This window comes from Lactuca sativa, chromosome 4 (assembly GCF_002870075.4).
Source record: "Lactuca sativa cultivar Salinas chromosome 4, Lsat_Salinas_v11, whole genome shotgun sequence".
Taxonomy (NCBI): Eukaryota; Viridiplantae; Streptophyta; class Magnoliopsida; order Asterales; family Asteraceae; genus Lactuca; species Lactuca sativa.
Window position 1 is genome coordinate 149,839,010 of NC_056626.2, and position 23,328 is coordinate 149,862,337.

At 32.9% G+C, this 23,328-nt stretch overlaps 1 protein-coding gene and 1 long non-coding RNA gene across 10 annotated transcripts; one reads left to right on the top strand and one right to left on the bottom strand.

The window, feature by feature from the left end:
- The first annotated feature begins 207 nt into the window (after positions 1–207).
- LOC111892263 (F-box/LRR-repeat protein 3) lies at positions 208–2,505 on the top strand. Its single transcript, XM_023888335.3, has 2 exons — positions 208–288; positions 464–2,505. Exon 2 carries the CDS (start codon positions 505–507, stop codon positions 2,266–2,268), a length of 1,764 nt encoding a protein of 587 aa, XP_023744103.1. The 5' UTR covers positions 208–288; positions 464–504; the 3' UTR covers positions 2,269–2,505.
- A 9,150-nt stretch (positions 2,506–11,655) lies between these two features.
- On the bottom strand, positions 11,656–16,458 carry LOC111892309 (uncharacterized). 9 transcript variants are annotated; one of them, XR_002850489.2, is made up of 8 exons: positions 16,065–16,458; positions 15,707–15,747; positions 15,323–15,371; positions 14,117–15,191; positions 13,407–13,483; positions 12,239–12,336; positions 11,956–12,124; positions 11,656–11,881 (listed from the first exon to the last, which is right to left on the bottom strand). It is a non-coding gene; the product is annotated as an uncharacterized LOC111892309 (long non-coding RNA). The 9 variants fall into 9 exon arrangements; XR_002850493.3 differs by lacking the exons at positions 11,656–11,881; positions 11,956–12,124; positions 12,239–12,336 and having other exon boundaries at positions 13,216–13,483; positions 14,117–14,290; positions 14,371–14,408; ... (1 more) ...; positions 15,110–15,191; positions 16,065–16,455; XR_002850490.2 differs by lacking the exon at positions 12,239–12,336.
- Between the last annotated feature and the right edge of the window lie 6,870 nt (positions 16,459–23,328).

The window sequence follows — 23,328 nt, forward strand, 5'->3', positions numbered from 1 at the left end:
AATAAAGAATAAAAATGCTCATTTTAATATTTAAACCGGATCAAAACCACATCCACAAACAAATCCAGTTTCTTATGCAAATTACAAACACATGGACCAAATTTGTTGTTACTCTTTATTTTATTCATATAATTGGCAAGTCACATCCAAATTTCAAATCGATGAAGCTTCAATTTTGAAGGCTCTTAAACAACTATATAATAATTGGTATATGGTAAGTGGTAACTCATTCAAATTTCAAATCGAGTAAGCTTAGATGATGGCGGGTTCGACCCGATTCCGTTGAAGGTTAGTTGTTAACTTTCTATAAAATAATCATTTCCATATTCCCCCAACAATTTCCATATTCTCTAAACACAAATTACAATTTCCACTTTCACTGTGCTTTTACTGTTTTAAATGTTCAAATTTCTCAATTTGGATTAATCACACGATCTCCAGTTTCCAAATCGATTACTTGAAGCTTTTGCTTCCATCTTCAATTGTCAATAGCTGGATCAAAAGATGGCGCAGAGCTATGAAGAATTGCCGGAGGAAATCTGGGAGTTAATACTGGACGGATTGGGCGATGATCGACACTCAGAGTTGGAATCACTTTCACTCGTATGCAAACGATTATTGGCGTTAACTAATCGCCTCCGTCTCCGTTTCACCATTGTTGATCAGACGTATTTCATTCACGGTACCATTTCTCCTCTAATTCATCGATTTAGACACCTCAAAACCCTAGATCTCAGTAAATTAAAGCACGGTTATCTCGAAACCGCTCTTCACGAGGTCGCTCGTTCTTCTGTTGCCTTGAATTTGGAAATTCTTGATATCTCCAACCACGATTCGATACCAATTGAAGGTTTGAAAGAGTTGGGATTGAGTAACAGGAAAATCAAGGTGTTGAGATGCGCCAATGTGATCAAACTGCGGGATGAGGATTTGATCTCGATAGCAAAATTCCATCCAGATCTGGAAGAATTAGACGTCAGTTTTCCTCGTCATAAATTCACAATCTCTGCGTTTCGTAATCACAGTATAAGTGAACTTATGATCACCGATGAAGGAATTCAAGGTTTGTCATCCGGTCTCAAGAATCTGACCAAAATCAACATCTCCATGAACCATCTTCTTACAGACAACTCTCTTTCTTATCTATCTTTAAATTGTTTGCGCTTACAAGAGGTGTCATTCATAGACTGTACAATGATCACCATGGAAGGCGTTCGATTCATGTTGCACAACAGCCCTAATATAACATCAATCTCCATGCGTATCATCTCTAATCTCCATCGATATTCTTCACTTTTCATCAACCCTACTACCTCCGGGAAAACCTTAAGCAGTCTCCACTTCAAAGATTCCGATATTTCTTACGAATTCCTCGAAGCAATCACAAAATCCCAAATCCAATTAAAAAGCATCTCTCTTTCTAACTGCAAAGGTTACACCATAGATGGAATCTGGAACCTCCTATACACATATCAATCTCTCGAGTTTCTCGATCTTTCCAAAAACGATTCCTTCACTGACACCTCCATCACAGGCTTATCTCACTACCTCCATCATCTTATCACCATAAAGCTCAACTTCTGCAAGCTAACAAGTAAATCCCTGTTCACTCTCATTAAAAACTGTCCCTCTCTTGAAGAAATCGAAATGAAAAACACAGATCTTGGTAAAGAAGAAGAAGAAGATACAGTTACGGGTATTGCAATTCACCCAAATTTAAGTATCAAGTTCTTGAATTTATCAGGAAATGCAAATTTAACAGACGAATGCCTAATCAAGATCGCATCAGTTTGCCCTAATTTAAGATTTCTTGATGTGAGTTCATGTTCAAGTATCACATCCTCCATAGATGAAGTCTTAAAGGTTTGTCCTGAAATTATCCATTTAGGGATTGAAGATTGTTTAGGGGTAAAAAACATAGGATTAAATAATGAACCTTTGAGATTAAAGAAAGTGTATATGGGTAAATCAGGGGTGAATGATGAAGGATTGGTGGGAATTGGAGTGAGGTGTAATGAGCTTGTGAAGATCGACATGAGAGGGTGTTTTCATGTGACAACAAGCGCTGTAAAATATGTTGTTAAAAAATGTGAGAAATTGAAGGAGATTAATATGATGGGGTGTCCTAATTTACACGTGTATATGGTTGATTGGATGGTGTTTTCAAGGCCATCGTTGAGGAAATTGGTCCCACCTTCTTATGCTGTTACCAGTGAACATCAACGTAAGCTTCTTTTGCGCCATGGATGCCAAATTTGTGATAAGTAGGTTAGGTTGCTGTTATTGGTGTTGATGTGGGCGTTTTGTTCATTTTGTTTGAAAATAAGTTTACTTGAAGTTGCATTTATCTTTTGTATTCTTCTTGGTTTGTTTTGTTTCTTTTGTAATTAGAATTTGTATCGTTTGTGTTGTAATTAGAATTTGTTTTGTTTGTTTATAATTAGAATGGCATGTAGATTGTGAAAAATATATATATAATTTCTGTCTTAAAATCCATTTTTGTTATATTTAATATAAAGTATAATTTTTCATTTAAATCAATTTAAAATATGTATTTCATACATCATACTCTTGAAATATTAAGTCCTAAAGAAGTAGGAATCCATAGAAAATTAATAGGTTGTATATCATTTTCAGTTGAACAAGATACCCTAAATATCGTCTGATTTGGAAACACGTATTTTGATACAAAATATGAAATTCGCTTAATTTTTTATAAGAAATTAAATTGATTTCTACTTTTTATGCCTACAAATGTTCCTACCCAATAAAATTATGATAAGTATTATCATTCCATATTTTTTTAACTAACTCATTAAGACTATATTAGGAATATATCAAATAAAATTAAATTGAATGGTGATTTGTCTTAATTTTAATGAGTATGAGTAATTGTAGAAATAAAAGGTAGGAGGTAATTTAATTTCTCATTTTTTATTTATCCATGTAAAATCTTAAACGACTTTACATGACTTGTTTTGAATAAGGAATCATAAACATCCAACAATTGTATTGGTAAATGTTTTTTTTTCTCAAAATGCAATAAATATTCTGATAAAGAAAAAAAAAACTCATGTTCTTATTTGTTAAAATTTGATAGTTATGCAAGTCTAGCAATATAAGGAAAAAACAAAAGCAATAAAATCCCAACTATTTATATTTCTAATCTCAGACAAGTAATAATGAAATAACACATAGGAAATTATTCAAAACATAAAAGTAGCCAATTACCTTTTTATGTAGCAAGGTGCTTGATCTTTTGTGCCACTGAAAAATATGGTCAAAAAGTATAAACCAAATAACTTGCAACCACTAATCAGTTCAATCTATATTCTTATAACAAAAAAACACAAGAATCATTGTTGAAATACAACTTGATAAATGGTTATTAATGATGATCTACTGAACTATTCATCTACTTTTAATATCTGGAAATCTGAATTGGTATCTAAGCCAGATATCATGAAAGGATTCCCAATAATGCATTTTTAACTTTCTAATCGAAACAAATGAAATATCAAAGACAGATTATTAATTGTACATTTTAACTCTTCATAATCATTGTTATCTCTCCTTCAAGAAAAGGAAAATAGAGAGTGTGATTGTAACTTTAATGGGTCATAGATTTCCTCTTCTGTATGCCACCATAAAAAAAAATACGTCAAGCCAAAAGTTCAACTCTTTAATGAAATCAACTCCCAAAGATTTTGGTTTAAGCAAGAACAAGAAGAGGCATAACTTGACTTAATGCTTTTGTAATGAAACAAGAACACGTCATGTGATACCAAATTCAAGGGTTCCTCCATTTATAAGAACCAAAAAGTAAATTGTTACTGAAAACTTCTGTTAACATTCATGGTTTTCTATTATCATGCTAATAAAAAAGAAGTTTCTTTCACAACTCAACAAAGTATTATGATTAGAGTTACCACGACTTGATTCTAATTTAGTGAAAGACTGAAAAATAGATTACGGACTATCTGGCTTCGTGGATAGCTGTTTAGAAATCATTGTTAAATGTTGCTGATTTGTTATTTGATTGAAGACTTCAGATCTTATGGGACTTGTCACAACGGGGTGAATGTTGAGGCATGGTTTTTTACTTTTGTGACAGTCTGAAGCTTTGTTATTTATATCCGAAGTGGTCTTTCACAATCCGTATAGAAGTGAAGTTTTAATGTTTGTAGCATCCATGTGATAATCTAATCCAAAGGAGTATAATATGCTCTACGAACTACTTTAAATACAAACATCAAAACTTCACTTCTATACAAATTAGTGTGAGCAAGTCTCTATGTCTCATCATGTGTTCATGCCCATGTGTCAATCAGTCAATGTAGGATTGGTTTGGTACCACACAAGCGTCAATGTCACTATATATATATATATATATATATATATATATATATATATATATATATATATATATATATATATATATATATATATATATATATAGAGAGAGAGAGAGAGAGAGAGAGAGAGAGTTAGGTTCAAATGTTTTTAGCAACTACCAATAGGAATTTAAGAAAAATAAAATTATTAAAAAATAATATAAGGCTAATTTTGTAACTTTACATCTCCTTCATTTATTAAACCAAAAATAATTCTCTTATATAGATAGAAAACTCCTTAATTAATGGAACAGTTACCATAAAAGGCCCTAAACTACCCCTAGTCGTCCAAGTCCATTGTGTGAGGACGTGTTGCGTTGGTTCCCTCATTGACTTATCGTCTTTAAATCCCTAAATCTTCAAAGCCGATGTCAAGTTCTTCATTCTTCACGCCTTGTTGGTGTTCTTGTGGTGATTAGAAGATATCTGCAGCCTATTACCACATGATGATGTTGATTACATCATTAAGCTTCTGCAGCCCTAAAACATACACCTATTGACTTCGATTGATTGCGTTTTCCTCGTGATGACGATTCCTTTGGAATTAGGATTTGAGAGAGGAAACGAGCCATGATTCTTTAGAAATCAGAACCCGTGAGGACTGGATAGAGTTCATGGGTGGAAAAGGTTCAAAGATATCTGTTTCAGGTCGGTATGCATCATATGGATCGACCTCAAATTCATGGGCCTATCTACAAGCATCGTATCCGCAACCTCCAGTAAGCCAAGCGTATGCTTCACCGATTAAAAGCAAGTATTGGTTTCAGAATCAACTTTTACGTGCATTTCCCACTTCTCGATACTATGCACAACAGAAGGTCGGTATTATGTACAGTAGAAATTTTGCATTTAATCTTTTGTCGATCTTCATTCTTTCACTGCGTAATTTCACGTGTTCTTCAGTTCTTTGATCTGCATTTGGGATCAAAACAATAAGATGATCACAGGTGCGTAGGTGTGTCTACTTCTTTCATTGTAGTTTAACTGCTTGATCAAATTCCCCTGAGAAAATTGTTTTGTGTTTCATTCATTTACATTACTTTTCTCTCGAAAACCCTTCTTGTACTGCATCCCCATTTTCTTGATTGATTTGTCAAGAACAACACTGTGTTCTTGACTGGAACATGATACTCAGAAGAAGAAATAAGGAAAATGGATGTTGCTTCTTTGGTGATTCATTGACTGTCAATCAAAAGGAAACACATGTTGAAATAGAATAAAAGTTAATTTAAAACTCAATCAGGTATCTTATTTTCTTTATTGATCACAATATTCTATTATCTAAGATTTGATCAGATAATATCTGAATACATTAAATTCCAACAGAATATCTGAATCGATTCCAATTTTCAACCACGCTTTAGTTGTTTTGTTTTTCTAAACCATTTAAATTGAGTAAGATTATATAAAAAAACTAAAAACTTTTGAGTTTTGTAGATAATAAGAAGAAAACAAAAGCTAAAAGTTGATGTGTATTTTTTGTGGTGATGTAAGCAGGAACATGTGTTTCTTTCAAATATTCATGATTCAGATATTCTATTTGAATTTAATGTATATTAGGATGATGCAGGAATGATGAGGTAACTTATGGAAAAAAGATACGTGATACTTCATTCTCAAAGAATGAAGAAAAACAACAATATTCTTTCAGAATTTCAGGATTCAACATCCAAAAACAGCAATATTCTTTCATAATTCAAGAAGAAAACATGGAGAACGAGAGTATTCTAACAGAGTGTTGTTATTTTTTAAGAATGTTATTCATTTTTGTTGATATTCTTTTAGAATATTTATAACTATATTTAAAGTGTATAAGACTTTTAGTCTGTAAGAATATGTATGAATTTGTATTTAAGTTCGAATGTATAAGAATATATTAGAATGTTTGTTATTTTTCAACATCTTATTCAAGAATTTTGTTTTTCTTCAATAATATTCTATTAGAATAAAATTCTGAAAGAGTATCATTCTAACAAAAATATTCTGATAGAATAAAATCGGTAAAAATTGAAATTGAATTAATTAAAAAATTTAGATTTTTTAAAATTAGGAGAATTAATCATCCCTAAAAATTGGAAAATTTTCTTTTATAAATGTAGTTAATTGTACAAAATACCCTTTTGCTAAAAATTGTGTGATTATATGGTACATGTTACCCCCATTATAATATCATACATTCTCAAATCATATCCATTGATTAATTTCATCCGTTGGTCCAGATCTGTGCATTCTGGCACACAATACTTAGTAAAAACAAAATAACCTAACCATATATATATATATATATATATATATATATATATATATATATATATATAACATTAAAAAAATATAAATACAATATTTAATTAAATATTTTTCGTATATAAATACAATTTTTCTGCATGAATATGTATATTATAAAAAAAATATACTTAGGGTAAAAGTGTAAAAAAAGTTATAAACTTAAGGGTAAAAACGCAAAAAAAAAAATGGTAAACTTAAGGGTTTTTTTACGAATTTAATATAATGGTAACCTGGAAAACCTGTTATCATCCGTAAAAGGGTAAAACCGAACATTTTTTTGAAAATGTTTGGGTTAAAACGGACATAAATTTCAACTTTGGGCAAAACCGACCAGACCCTGAAAACTTGAGGGTTTTTATGACATTAACTCTATTTTTTAATAATCACTAATTACATTAATTCGTAAAGAATAAAACTTACATTTATTTTTAAAGATTAAAACTAAGAATGGTTAAAAAAAATAAAAATAAAAACATCAAAATCTAACAAAAACACTAATCCATTTTGAAAGAATGTTATTGTTAAGAAACACTTTATACATTCTGCTAGAATATGCTCGTTCTCCATGTTTTTTTTTCCATATCAATGACAGCCTCTTCAAAATCTATATCCATAAAGAAAACATAATCAACTTTAAAATATTAAAACTTTTAGTATATTCTAAAAGAATAAAACTATAAATTCTAATAGAATGTGTTAGACATTAAAGACTTTTAATTTATTCTACCATAATGTAATACTCGAACCACTTGATCAAGTATTCCTGGAGTCACTTGATCTGTGACATCCCCATTTTCACGGCCATAAAAGACCGACTTTGTTTATGCTTTATGAAAATCATAGTACCTCTTTTAATAAAAATGTTGTGGAATTTATTCCCAGAAAAACACGATAAATACGTTATCAAAGCATTTATGAAGAACCATATTTTATTCATTTTAAAACATTTGGGATGTCATGGTCAATACAGAAACATAAGCATAAACAGAACTTACATTCATTTACACTAGTGATCTATATCTCCTTAATCTCTCAGTGTAATGTCACTTCATATCGACACCTGTGATATAAATAAACTGAGTGGGTCAGGTTGGGAAACCTGGTGAGTACATAGGGTTTTTAACCCACAATAATATAATTATTATGTTTAAACAATCAAACAATCAACCCAATTACCCATCCCCATTATCTTCTTTAGTCTTAAGGATCTACCCTAAGAATCAGCTATTCCTCGTTCATTCATTCCTAAGGATCATCCTAAGGAATCGACACGAAGTCCATCGTTGCCACGATTTACACAATGGGCACTAAGTCTGCATAGTCGCCAGGGCTTAGGCACTAAGTCTGCATAGTCGCCAGGGTTTAGGCATCAAGTTTGCATGATTACCAAGGTTTAGGTATCAAGTTTACATGATCACCAAGGTTTAGACATCAAGTCTGCATGATCACCAAGGTTTAGGCACCAAGTCTGCATGGACGCCAGGGTTTAGAGTACACCGGGTGAACACATCGTTCACAACACCTACAGGTTGCAAGCCTGCCAGTGTTCCAATGGACTATCTAGAATAGTCTGTGGTTGTCATGCATACTCTGCTGAATGGCGGGGCCATCATTTGGGAAAGGCTTCTCACATCGTCCACCTCTCACCCTCACCTCGTGGTCTATAACACCTCTTAATTCATCATCCAACTCATATTTCATCTATTACATCTACCCATGTTTTACCCCAACATTATCGTAGATATAAAATACATATACAGTTTAAATCATTTAAAACATGTATAAAATCGTTCATCTAGCATAGACATCAAGTACTCAGATAATATGCACACATAGCACGTAATTTATATAAAATACTTCATATCTATGTGTAAGATGAAAGTTACTATGCACTCACCTGAGAAGGTGGTGACTCGGTACTCGGACAGCGCTTCGTTTACTTTAAAGTAATTTCATTCGACAAAACCTAGTAGTATTACCACTAGATTTTAGTCTAATATTTACCGTGACTAATTATTAGTTTATTATTATTATTATATAAGCGTTTAAACAATACTTTCCAACCACTATGTACAGACAAGGGTCAAACTTAAAACACTGGAGGGCAGGGCCATTTTGACATATAGCACTTCTGAAATCCAACAGCCCTATGCGGCCCTTTAAACCAGATTCCCCGTACTGCGAATAGTTAAAAAGATATTATAACGACACTTATATAAGTCATAATAATAGCTCAAATATTTATTATAAGTTCATAATAACAATACTAATTTTAAATATAAAATATATTTAAAATAGGGTAAGCATAACTTACTTATAATGAGATTTTAGCTAGGAGTCGGGCTCTGCAGGGACAGAACTTTGTCGCTGAATCTTTCTAAAAAAGATTCGAGCAGCGCTTCAGTGCTCACCTTACTATACTAAAACTACAAAAAGAGAAATCGAATCACGAGGGACCGAAATGCTCGGGGGATAAGAAGAGAAAGACTCTTGAATCAAGAGAATGGTGCAAGAAATATGAGAGCTAGAGGCCCTTATTTATATTAATTGAATTTTCAAAAACTACTCTCCATAATTACTTAATGATCTTATAGTTATATAAACAACTAAACACCCCTTTATAATACTATTTTAAATAGATTTAACAATATTTGTACTAAACTAATGTTGAAAGAACTCAACATTAGTCTTATAATGACCGCATCGTCGATACCTTTCAAATGATATATACATATGTATATATATATATATATGTGTACGTATAAATGATTTATACTTTATTTTAATACGTAAATATGCTATTACAATTTTTAACTCGTTCATACGAACTCCATTTTTGACGTTATTTATATCCACGTGTAGGTGGAGACGTACTCTACAACTTTCGTTTAGACTCCATCGACTAATTTTGACTTTATTTTTAAAGTTATATTTTTAACAGGCCGGGACAGCATTGGTCCGTTAAAATCTCATAACTTCTTCATCCGATGTCCATTTCCGTCTGTATTTTTATCGTTACGATACTAATAACGAGATCTCTGATTCTCGTTTAGGTTGTGTCGGCTAAAAACCGTTCGGTCTAATACTCAAACTTCGGGTTGTACACCGCTAAGCCGAAACTTCGAAAAAACATAACTTCCTCATAAGAAGTCAGATTTGGGCATTCTTTTTATGGACGCTCTCAGGTTAACATATTCTACGACTTTCAATTAGATTACTAAGGCTAAAAGTCACTCTATCATAAATTCACTATTTACGTCTTCGCGATGCCGTGCCGGTTCCGTCGCTAAAATTCGACGGGTCATAACTTCTTCGTTATAACTTGGATTTCGGCGCTCTTTATATGTAGGGAACCCTTGAGACGTATACTACAACTTGGTTAAGATTATTTATTCTAAATAATCTTTTGTCGAAAAGTCGTTTTCGACCCCTATTATCTTTAAATTAACTAGCCCGGATCTACGGGCGTTACATGATCCAACTAATCGACTTAATCTAATTATAATAATTCTAGAGCCCACATTGTAGCTAACACAGAGGACAATATATTAGAAAAGGCCATATTATTACAAGCAAGAATGTGGGAAATATGACAGTTCAAAGATCACAATTTTTTTTGAACAAAATAAAAGTGCAAAAAATATAGCTGTAACATCTAATGTTCGAAGGGCTGTAACTCAGCCAATATTAATCCAATTAAAATAACTTCAAAACCTAACTTGTAGCTAACACAAAGGAGAACATGCATAAAAAATTTCGAATCATTCCAAGCTAGTATGAGAGAGATATGATAGTTCAAAGATTACAAAAAAATTGGCTGAAATATTTGATTCAAACATTTTAGCAAACAATTGGCGGGCAAAATCGGATGCTCATATCTTTATACTCCATTTGATGAAACATACAACATATGAAATTAATATATACATGAATGTGACTAAATTTACAATAAAAGACTGTATACCTTCATATACTAACGAGTAATTTAAGATTTCATGCCACAAAATCGAGATTCCATTATGACATAATTAGAACTTTATCTTCAATTCTGGCAGAATTGCTGTCAGATACACCCATAATAAAAAATTTGTAGTAATTATCCAATTATAAGAATAAAAATTGCAAAACGAGAGAGAGGTATAAAGGACTTATATAATCTAATTCTTTCCTGAAATTTGCTAATTTCACCATCACCACCTGACATGGATTTCCAACTTCACTATTTTAATGAAGCCAAGAGAGAGGAAGAGGGAGAAAGAACCCAAATGGTTCCCAACGCTTGGTTATGATTTTCAATTCAAAATCGGGAACAGTTGAAGATAATGGCGATATTAATGATTATCTTTTATCAAACACATATACACACACTGACGGAGGCTTGAAGTGAAAAATTGGGGTTCAGGAAGAAAGGTGAGGGCTTTCATCGTCATTTTCATCAAAGACCAACTCTATTCTTCGTAATACCTTCTTTTATCACCTATTCGCTGGTGGTTGTGATGTGGTGTTTGACGGCTACTGTGGGAAAAGAACATGTTGGCAACAGTAGCAATGAGGAAGGAAGAGGATGTCGATTATGTTATGGTGATTTTTGTAGGGTTTAAAACTGATTTCAATTTTATAGGGATTTAATTTGATTTTAATTTTGGAATTTATTTAATATACATGCAATATTACTAATTTATCCTTATTGATTTATTTAAAAATTTAATTTGTGCTAAATTCTGAGTGGTCCATATGTGCATATAATACTTGTTGAAAACATTTGAATCTAACTCTCTCTTTATATATATATATATATATATATATATATATATATATATATATATATATATATATATATATATATATATATATACACTAGCCGTTTACCCGCTAAGCGCCGGGCGGCAAAGAGTTTTTTTTCAGAAGATAGTTTTAATGTGATGATTAGTTTCCTTTAGACTTGAGCTATTCATTGCGGCCATTTGGTAGAGTATTTTGTGTCGAATAGTTCATTTCAATAGATAGTTTCTTGCTAGGTGCATAGTCATACAATATGACAAAAGTTGAGTCTACATCTCAAATAATCCATCTAATAGTTCATACTTGATTTTACAATATATAAATAACAACAATTTGAAACCATGTAGTTTTGTACATTTATAATATGTCCAATATATAAACTACACCAATCTGCAATCATGTTGCTTCATCTGCTAGCCCTGCATTAAACATCAAGTAAGCATCTAAGATACATATTTGAAGAAATTGTAAAATAATAAGTTGTTGATTGTACCTTGTTAATCACATAACACATCTTTGTACACAACGTTTGATGTGTAGATTCCATCATTATCAAATGTTTTTCCGGCTTCACTAATACCTTGGTATTGACATGTGATATTCCTCTGGACAACGCCACATAAAGTTGGCCATGTGAGAACACCGCTTCTGGTAGATAAAACCTACATTTGGAATTGTTTGTCCTTGAGCTTTATTGATTGTTATAGAGAAACTAAGCTGAATTGGAAACTGTTTTCTATTAAGTTTGAATGGGAACATCTCATCGTCAAACGTACATAGAGGAATTCTTGGTAAAAACACTCTTTTTCCAGCGTGTTGGCCAACAACTATCTCTACATCAATGACATTTTGTTGGAAAGCTCGACATATCAATCTGATGCCATTACATAACCCATTTGAAGGATCGATATTTCGAAAAAGTATTACATCAACTTTTTTTTATACATTTGACTTTTGAGGTCAATTTGTTATTTATTAGCATCATATTTAGTTTTTTCATAATTTAAAGAAATCAGAAGCTCAATAACAGGAACATCAAGAAGCAGAGATTAAAATGTTACGAAAGAGTCTTATGTTTAAAGCTACACCAATGCCAAGTTTCTACCATGAAACTCCTCCTAAAACAGAGTTAAAAAAAGGTAACTTTTTTTCTTTCATTTTCCCAATAACATTTTACAAAATAATAATATTTTATTTTACTGATTTTGATTCCAACAACACGTCCAAAATCTCGAAAACTTGGAAGGAAAAAGGAGTCCCCCACAGGAGAAGAGAACGGTGGCAATGTTTTTCGACCTCGATTAAGTTTGGATGCAAGAAAATCTTTAATTTCCAAAACTGCCGCTAAAGGTGTAGTAACATCTTCTGTTGTCATAAAGAAACCAACAAGGAAATCTCTTACTCAGCTACCTTCTCAAAAGACCAAAGTACCCTCGGATTCCAAAGATAGAATTTTAAAATGAACAAAACACGTAATAGCAATATTAATAAGAAATCAGTGTGTCACGATTTTTACACATAAGTTCACGTACTTGAATAGTTGATACTTAGATTTTAAAATGATGATTGTTTATTCAATAGACCCGGTTGATACTTATAATAATGATTTTTAAAATAAATTAAGTAGTTAGTCAAAAGTCAAATAAATGGAAGCTATATTTAAGGAGTAAACATTTTCCAACCAACATAACTACCACAACAAATATATTGAATTGATAATCAAACAACCAAGCATGATGCAAACAACAAAATCTAAACCTCATAATGGATGCAATTTTTAAAAAACAATCTTCACATGGTTACACCAATATCGATCTAGTAAAGTAGAAAATCAAGAATTCTATTTGAGACATAAGAATTTTATCATTTCAAACAGAATTAATTTATCACTTTAGACAGAAGACAGAAGAAGCTTCATCAAACAAATAGAAGAAGTAATGAAACCTGAATTCGTGTCACGAAATGTAATGCAATACAATGAAGTAATCTTCTAGTTCCCGATTCCTTGTTGATGAATTGTGCTGTGAAAGTAAAAAATAAGAACATAATATATTATATTTATAGACGGAATAATGTATCATATGATGTATTTTCGGATATTACTAACCGTCAAAAGTAATACCAAAAATATTTTAAATCATACCATAAATATTAAATGTCAAAAATCATACCAAAAATATTTTAAATCATACCATAAATACTAACTGTCAAAATTCATACCAAAAATACTTTAAATCATACCATAAATACTAATATCAATCAATTAACTAATACAAAATCAAGAATATATTAAAGAATATTAATATCAATCACCATGGAAATTATAAATAATGACATTACATGTATCACAAAACACATATATACTTTTGACTAAATGTTGACCATAATAATTTTTTTTCAAGTAAAAGCAATACAATAGTAAAAACGAGTTCTTGTTATATAAGTAGAGGATTTTTGCAGATGTTTTATTCAAGTAAGTTAAGTATGAGTAGTTTACGTGGGTAATTAAAAGAATTAAAAGAATTACTTCAATGATTACCTGCTCAAATTTATTTATCTACTGTTGCTCACATGTACTGGCTTGCCAGCTTACCAGAACAGACAAATACAAAAGCAAATTCAATTCTCATCAGGTAAGGTAAAGTTAAACTTACTGTGTCACCATCTTCAACAACAAACCTTGAGCTTGTCAATAATTTGGCGTATTCATAAATCACAAAGGTGCCAACACAAACTGCATTAGCCTCTTCCACTTTTGTAAAATGATGACCAAAAGATGTATAACGCCTGCCATGCAGAAAGGGTGCAAGGTACACTTTGAGCTTATCCTGCATGCATGCATGAAAGAAAATCATGATGAAAAAAGAGAACATGATGAAACAGATTTCGAAGATTAACATATATGTACCTTCGACCTCAAAAACTGGTCAAGAACACCAATTCAAGCTGACCAAATGGAAATTAGGGGAAAACACAAATGAGGTTAAAATTTCGAACCCAAAGGTGAAAATTCCAAACAAATTCAATGGAATGTTATGCATAATAGATGAGAATAATTCATGAAATTCACAACATCAGTAAATGAAATATGGTCTATTCATTGAGGCAATATCACAAAAACTTGTCATCAAGATGATCAATAGCATGTCAGTCCGATCTACTAACCTTTTAAGTTGTGATGTTCATGGATGAAATTTGTCTCCGGTTCACTACAGCAACAACCAAACAACAACTTTGGTTTTAGGATCTAAATCAGGAGAAAATAAACATTAGAATGAAAAGAAAAAAATCAACTTTGATAAAAACTGAAATAGTAAAACATTAACATAAGTTTTTTTTATTTATTAATTCCATTAAACTTTGGTAAAGTTGACAACTATACTGAAATGGAATGGTCAACAAATTATTAAATTAATTCATTCTTTCCCATGCATGCTAAAATCACAAAATTTCAATGAAGCTTTATTACCCAATCTCATTGGACAATGATAAGAGAAAGACTAAATTGCCCTTTCATCTTGTTTTTGTGAATGCCATCAAAATGCATAAAGGGACCATAATACCCTTTTATAATCTTATCAAACTATTCTTTTATTTAACAACAATAATAATGCTATTAGCCTATAATAGAAAAAAGATAGTAGTACTCTGCTTCTTCCAGCAACAAATGTGGCTCCAGTTTTCTCATTTTCTGGACTCTTGGCTGTTGGCAAAGCAGGAGGTACCCATCTAGACAAACAAAAAGTATAAAAGTATTACATATTATTAAAAAAGTTATGATTTTTATCCACAAAAAAAAAACAGAAAAAGTAATTAAAGATGATGTGCGTAGATGAATAACATATATTATCTCTCACTACCAGTTATCATGGTGAAAGGTTCAGTTCGCCACCTATGTAAAGTATCACCCTGCATTTGAGAAGCCAAAAGTTATTCTTTCATTCAACATAATTTTTCTTTCAAAATATAGAAACAAACATGGCACATGGCAAAACAAGTAATTAAGAATAGAGCCTCTAAACATACAAAATTTGAATTCGTCATTTGTTGGTCAACCCTGGAAGTCAAAATCGTAACATATTTTTGCAATCGGAATGGAACCTAATTGGAATCGTAACATATTTTTGCAATCGGATTCAAGCTTGTGTTTGGAACGATTGAGGTTAATCGGAGTATTATGAACATATGTTTGCGATTGCCAGTCAAGCAAAACGTGAAAATTGAAATACTGTGAAAGACCTTACCTGTGAAAGAATGAAATCGGGATTGATTTGAGCAGGTGTTCCTGCGAGTCAACCAGAAAAAAAGTCAAAATTGGTGTATTAGACCTAAATTGGTTTGATGAAAAAAAAAAAGTCAAAATTTTTAGTAATCTGCAATGGAATTATTGCTTTGTTTGATCCCAATTTGAGTTTGTAGTTAACGAAGAACATGTGAAAGAAAGTAGAAGAAGAAATCAAGAAATAATCGAATCTGAAAACCTCATATTTTGAGTGACGAATGCAGTCAAACAAAAAAATTGAACACCAAAACCTAACAATCGACCTTTGTAAACCATAACCCAACAAAGAAACAGACAAAAAAATTTGAAAAACCACTAACCGAAACCAAACTAAGACGAATTGTAGAAGAAATCGATGTAGGTTCTGCCTGGGAGTGAGAAATCGATTACGATCCATGGTGTAGAGTCAGTGACTGTTGTGGTGACGCTCGCTTCTCGGTGAAGATGATGGCGGACGAAATCTGCGATGTGTAAACCTTTTCATGAAAGCAGGAAGAACAGATATGTAGAAGATGTAATGGTGGTTGGGTGCGTTTAGGAAGAACTGATTTAGGGTTTTAGTGAGTAATTGGATCAGGTCTTCGGTGGGAGACGTTGGTGGAGATCTCTGCATCTTTAGTGGAGACGATGAGAATTGGTTTGATGGCGGTTGTGTTTAGGAGATTAGGGTAAGGTCCGCGTATAGTGTAATTCGTATCCCGTGTATTGTAATACGTATGTGAGTTGTTATATGTTTAATATTATTGTACCTGATGTAACACATGTTGTTAGGGACGATTTTACTTGGTGTCCCGGTGTGGCACCGGCAACACCTAGTTTTCCCGTACGCAATGGAAAACATTTCAATCTATTTTTCATGCACCGGCAACACCTCTTCAACCGCGGCAACAGCTACTGTGTATTTCTGCGTCCGTCCCTGCATGTTGTATCTCTTAATTTTCAAGAAATTGGCTATATGTTTAATAATATATATATATATATATATATATATATATATATATATATATATATATATATATATATATATATATATATATATATATATATAATAGTGTTGTCACTAATTTGATAAAAATAAGGTTAATGTTATCATGTGGACCAAATGTCACATATACGTACGTTAAGCTCTTAATTATGGTGGTGACCGGGTCCATTTGATGTTCGTTAACAAGTTTAACTAAGTTATTTTTTATTTTATTATTTAGTGTAAACTATATTTTTCATAATTATGGTAACTAACCTTTTAGTTGTTGAGATGTTTCATTCATCTAAATGAACAGTTTCATCTTATTGATATTTACTTACACAAACCATAATCTTCAATATAGTTTATAGTATTTTTTTAAAGCTAACTTCATAATATTTATAAAACATGTTTTAAAGCAAAAGCGTTTTAAATTGAGTGTCATACAATATAAAAAACAAAAGATGTTATTGTAATTTATATTGAATCGGATGTCTTTAATTTAAGGAATCTGATAGATAATTTCAAGTTTTAATTGAAATATAGTTATCTTCAACCAAATTATTTCCTTTTTTTAACCGACAAATAATATTATTATAAAATTGAAAAAACAAAGACCGTCTAGCAAGATACTAGGCGGAACAAGAAGAGAAAAGGAGGTGTTCGAATTCTACCGAAAGAAGCTCCAGGAAAGGTGGCCATCCCGGCCAAAAATCATTACCAACAACTTTAGAAGACTTGACTCCATCTCTAGCTCTAGAATTGAGGCGCCTTTCACACCGGGAGAAGTCAAATGTGCAATCTGGGCATGTGGAAATGATAAGGCACTAGGACCGAATGACTTTACCTTTAATTTCATTAAGAAATACTGGGATGTAATGCAGGAATATATCTTGAAGTTTGTGAAACATTTCGAGAGACATGGCAGATTTGAAAGAGGGTATAATGCCTCGTTCATTACCCTAGTGCCAAAGATCAAAGACCCACTACATCTTGGTGATTATAGACCAATCAGTGTAATTGGTTGTCTATACAAAATAATCTCAAAGATTCTTGCTAACAGGCTCAAAGGGGTGACTAGCATGAATATAGGAGAAGTCCAATCGGCGTACGTGGAAGGACGTAACATTCTTGACGGACCACTCATAGTCAATGAATTATGCTTTTGGGCAAAGAAAGTGAAGAAACAAATCCTATTGTTCAAGGTAGATTTCGACAAAGCCTTTGATTCGGTAAACCAAATTATTTCCGATAACCTTTTTTATAGCACTGTAAACCAAAATTCTTAAATTTTATAAACACGTGTATATCATATTAAGTAAAAAGTGCATTAAAGGATGTATTAATTATACGATGAGACAGTCTGCAAGTAATATATAAGTGAAGACACTATTGGAATTTACATTGAAAATGAATTTCATTAATTTAAGAAATATAAAAAATAATTTCCATTAATGTTTTTTAAGATAGCAAATTATATCATATATGTTTTTGTTGAATTTTGAAAATTCAAAATCATATTATTGTTTATTATATTTATATTAATATATATAGATATGTGTATAATTTATTAACGTCCCCATGAGGGTTTCGGGACGGAATTGTCGACCACCTCCTTCGAAATTAAAACGGAGGTTAACCTTGCCCCCGCCCCTGAATTATTTTAATATATACTTCCTAATGGGACGGAGCCCCCATGAGAACGGGATCTTAGAAAACTTTTTGACATCCCTACATTTAATATGATATCTTTTATACTATAAGATTGAAATAAAAATAGATAGATTAGCACTAGGAAACAAATTAACAATGTTTTATATGGTTAAATTTCCTCATACTCTTTTAAATAAATACATGATAATACCCATACACCTAAAAATAAAATAAAAAGACAAATTTAGCCTAAACTTTCAATTACCAGAAATAACCAAAAAAAAAAATCAAAATAGCTTATGAATTTGTAGGTGGATCCATCTGTCATTTTTCCAAAAGTATACTTCAAAAAAAAAATAGCCATTTTTGTATGAAGTGATGGATGCCATCTAATCTAGTACTCTGTCTGTCCTTAAAATTTTTGTCCACAAACAAAAAAACATACAAATTAAAAAACATTAATTATCATTAACTTTATATAATAAAATGACCGTTTTGTCATTACTTTGTATTTAATGTTCCATTAAATGTTTAGTTGATTAAGTAATAATGAAGAGGTATTTTGGTAAAAATATTATTTAAAAAAGAAAGATAGAATATAATTTTGGGACGCATGGAGTATTTAATCTCCCTAAATGAGATTGTACATGTGTTTAATACATAAATTTATGCATTAAAACACTTTTATAATCTTAATTGAAGAGAGAAAATCCCACATGAGATTTTGGACAAAAAATAAAATACAATGCTTAAATTTGATTTTGGCCAAATTATAGTAGATTATTTGTTATTATCCTTCATGTTATCACAATGTCAAATCTGGAATAAAAAAATGTGGTTCCATAATTAATTAAAATCGATAAAAAAAACCAACAATACTTGTGGCAAATCGAGTCGCATCGAACCGGTAAAAACCATCCAGTTCACAAAAAAAAAAAAAAAAAAAAAAAAAAAAAAAAAAAAATCAACCAGACCGATCGAACGCCTTAAAAAGCAATAAAAACCGGTCTACTCTGGCCCCTAAAATCGGATTTTTGAAAAAAAAAATAATCACTTTGCACGACTAAGCTTATTTTCTTTTTAAAAAGTTCAGTTGCAACGATAATTTTTTCACAGCCAACAACATGAGAGATGTTGTGTTGCTTATCAAAATTTCATATAACCCTTCACCATTCTTGTTTATAATATCAAACAACTATATCTTTTTCTCTTTATCATCAATATAAAACTAGTGGAGAACTCATACTTTGCATGGGGTAAAATTATAAAGGCATAAATATAGAGACTAAAAGTGGAAACAAAGGGAAACTATTGTGGCTAAATATGAAAATATAAAACAAATTAATAAAAAATAATTCATTACAAACATTCGTTTGTAATTAATGATGTGAAAATTACCTGGAAGTCTATTAAGAAAGGCACGAGCTTTTTGTATAGGTTTTAGTATAAGATGACCACCTTTCCGATAATTATATCGATTATCATCCAAGATTTTATATATATATATATATATATATATATATATATATATATATATATATATATATATATATATATATATATATATATATATATATATATATGTTAGGGAAAACAGGTGATACTTGTCAAGACTTGGAACAAATCTGATGCAACTTGTCAAGTTCTGATGACCCTTGTTAGGAAGTAATGCGGATAACAAGCAAAACTATAAGCACACAAAGACACAATATTTATGTTGTGTGGTTCAGTGAAGGTGACCTACGTCCACAGGCAGGAGGGGAGTATTCTTTATTTCAAAGTTCTCAAACAGAGATTACAAGTACAATTTACTAGTGATTCGCCCTACTCACTAAGGATACAAGATAGACAACAAGATAAATGACTCTGCATGCATCCCTATTTATACTTGAAGGATCAAACCTAAAACCCTAATGGGCCAAGCCCATTGGCCCATAGACCCATGAAAGGTGACAACCAATCATATTTCGCCATGCATCATCTTCTAGAACATTCTTCCATGTCATACAACCCATGAGCATCAGCAACACACATGATGGAGCACCTTGAACCATAGTGGAGCATCATGATGTATACAAGTGGCGCATCATGAACACTAACGGCCCAACATCCATCATGGTGGCACAACATGGTGTAATCCTTGAGCAATACCAACTTCTAAGCATCCTTGAACGATCTTGAGCATCATAGATGACTTCATATTATACTTGGCTCATCAAGGACCAAGATGGTCCAACTTGCACCATGATGGCACAACAAGCTTCAAGTGTGGCACAAGAACATCAAGATTGGAGCAACAACACCACCTTGGCACAACAGGAACATACATGGCACAACAAGGCCATGCATGGCGCAAGAGCATAGTCCATGGCTCAACATAAGTACCACATGGCGCAAGAGGGGTCCTCATGGCGCGAGAGGAACCCCTCATAGCGCAAGCGGGAGAATAATGGCGCAAGAAGGAATGCCCTTGGCCCAACCCTTTAACATATGGCGCAACAAGGCTCCCTTGTTGCTCCATATTACTCCTAAGTGCTCCAAACCTCTTCCAGGTGCTCCAAACCCCATTCTGTACGATTCGTTCTTTTGGCACTTGATCCGTTCCTTTGTCAAACAATCCATTCCTTTCTCAGATGATATGTTCCTTTGTCACATGCTCCATGAACCCCAAGTTGTCCATCGAGTTCCAAGTGCTCTAAATTCTCCATGAACATGCTCCAAATGCTCGAGTCACATTTAATAATCTCCACCTTGACTTGAGCATCCTCTAAACTCCACCTCAAACAAGAACTTCCTCTCCCTTCCTGCCATCAAGACCCAAAGGGGCTTACCTCCGTCAAACATCCACCAAGTCCAAGCAAAGCTTGAACTTCTCTCTGGGAAACGTCCTTGTCACCATGTCTTTCGGATTCTCATTGGCACCAAATTTTTGAATGCATAACCTATCATAGAACATGATAGGTTTCTCCAACTTCAAAATAAGACTCTGAACAAGACTAACCGCTAATGATTTTATTATCGTCATATCACTTTCATGGTCCAAGTCTATTAATCCAACCAAGTCTGTATGTCATGAATTAGAACCATACACCAGAAAAACATCAAGCGTGCCCTTCAAGTGTCACAAGATCCACTTAACCACTTCCCAATGAGCTTTTCCTTGATTGCCTCGAACCGCCAAAGAAGTACCAACATGTTTGGACTGATCATGATAGAACGACCGCAAGACTTTCTCAAAGTAATGAGAAATATATAACCATCCCGCTATTCTATCACTTAGAATCTGCATCCTTGTTATCTTCTTTTCAGCTCCTAAATTGTTCATCACAAGCTCATTCTCTAGAAGCTTCTTCAAGTTGACTTTCCCGACATCAGCATCACCAGGCACTTCTTCCTTGGGTTGAACAAGGGATTCCGCACGTCTATGTTGTTCCATGTCACCCTGTTGTTCCTCATTTATCACTAAAATGTGTGGGGTTTTTGTTTCAAACTCCACCTTCTGACTAGCATTCTGATCATTCCCTGCAACACTTGTACCACCTCCTCTCTGGTTACACATAGAAAATTCAAAGGTCACATCTCTGCTGATAACGAATTTTGAAGTTTGTTCTTCTGTATACCACAGATGATGACCTTTCTGTCCAGATGCATGTCTTATAAATATGGACTTCATTTCCCTACTCTCCAGTTTACCATCATTCACACGAGCATAAGCAGAGCATCCAAACATTCGTAAACCAGTGTTCTCATAGGGCTTCCCAAACCACACCTCTTGAGGAGTCTTACAATCAAATGCAATTGATGGAGATCTATTCGCCAGATAGCAAGCAGTATTAACTGCTTCCACCCAGAATTGCTCTGATAAATCAACAGATAATCGTATGCAATGAGCATGCTCCAATAGTGTTTGGTTCATTTGTTTAGCCACTCCGCTTTACTGTGGTGTCAGCCATACATTGTGATGCCTCAATGTACCTTTTGTTTTTGCAAAAGTTATCAAACGAAGCCTTGCAGAACTCCAATCTATTTTCTATTCTGAGGGAACTGACATGGTTCCCGGTTTGTTTCTCAACCATCATCTTCCACTCCTTGAACCGCCAAAACACTTCATCTTCATCCTCTGTCTTCAGAAAATACACCCATGTCTTCCTTTAGTAATCATCAATAAAAGTAACAAAGTATTAACATCCACCATGAGACTTCACATGAGAGGGACCCTATAGATTCGAGTAAACACACTCAAGAATTTCCTTGCTTGAGTATTGAAGTGAACTGAACTTCACCTTTCTTTGTATGTCTTGAACACAAGCTACACCAAGTTCAGTTTTTCCAGTTGCATCTCCACCAAACAACCCCTTCTTGCTCACATGTCCCAACTTAAGATGCCACAACTTTCGTTCATCATCATAATGATCCAAGGATTGGGATACAGTCACCATGCCCCAAATCGTACATCCATCCAAAATATAAATCCCATGAAGATTCATCATTCCCGTAGTAACTACAAGAGCACCCTTGGACACTCTTAACCAGTCGCCCTCTCCAGAATACTTCATTCGATCCTTCACCAAAGTGCCAAGATAAATCAAACTCTTTCGAAGCTCTGGGATGAACCAGCAATCTAGTTTCTTGACCATACCATTATGCATCATGGTCTATACCATGCCACTTCCCTTGATACTACTCAACCAATCATCATGCATCTTGACTTTGCCATTCCACTCTTTGAAAGAGTCGAACCAGTTACAACTGCATGTCATATGATAAGATGCTCTAGAGTCCAAGACCCAAACATCAACAGAACTAGATGTACAAACTGCCAAAACTTCACCATCAACCCCTTCATCAAGATTTCCTTGAAACATATTTTGTTGCTTGGTCCAACACCATAATTCCCTTTCTTTAGCAATGCACGATCTCTTTAGTAGTGCCCCTTTTGCTTGCAGTTATAACATTTGATGTTGGCT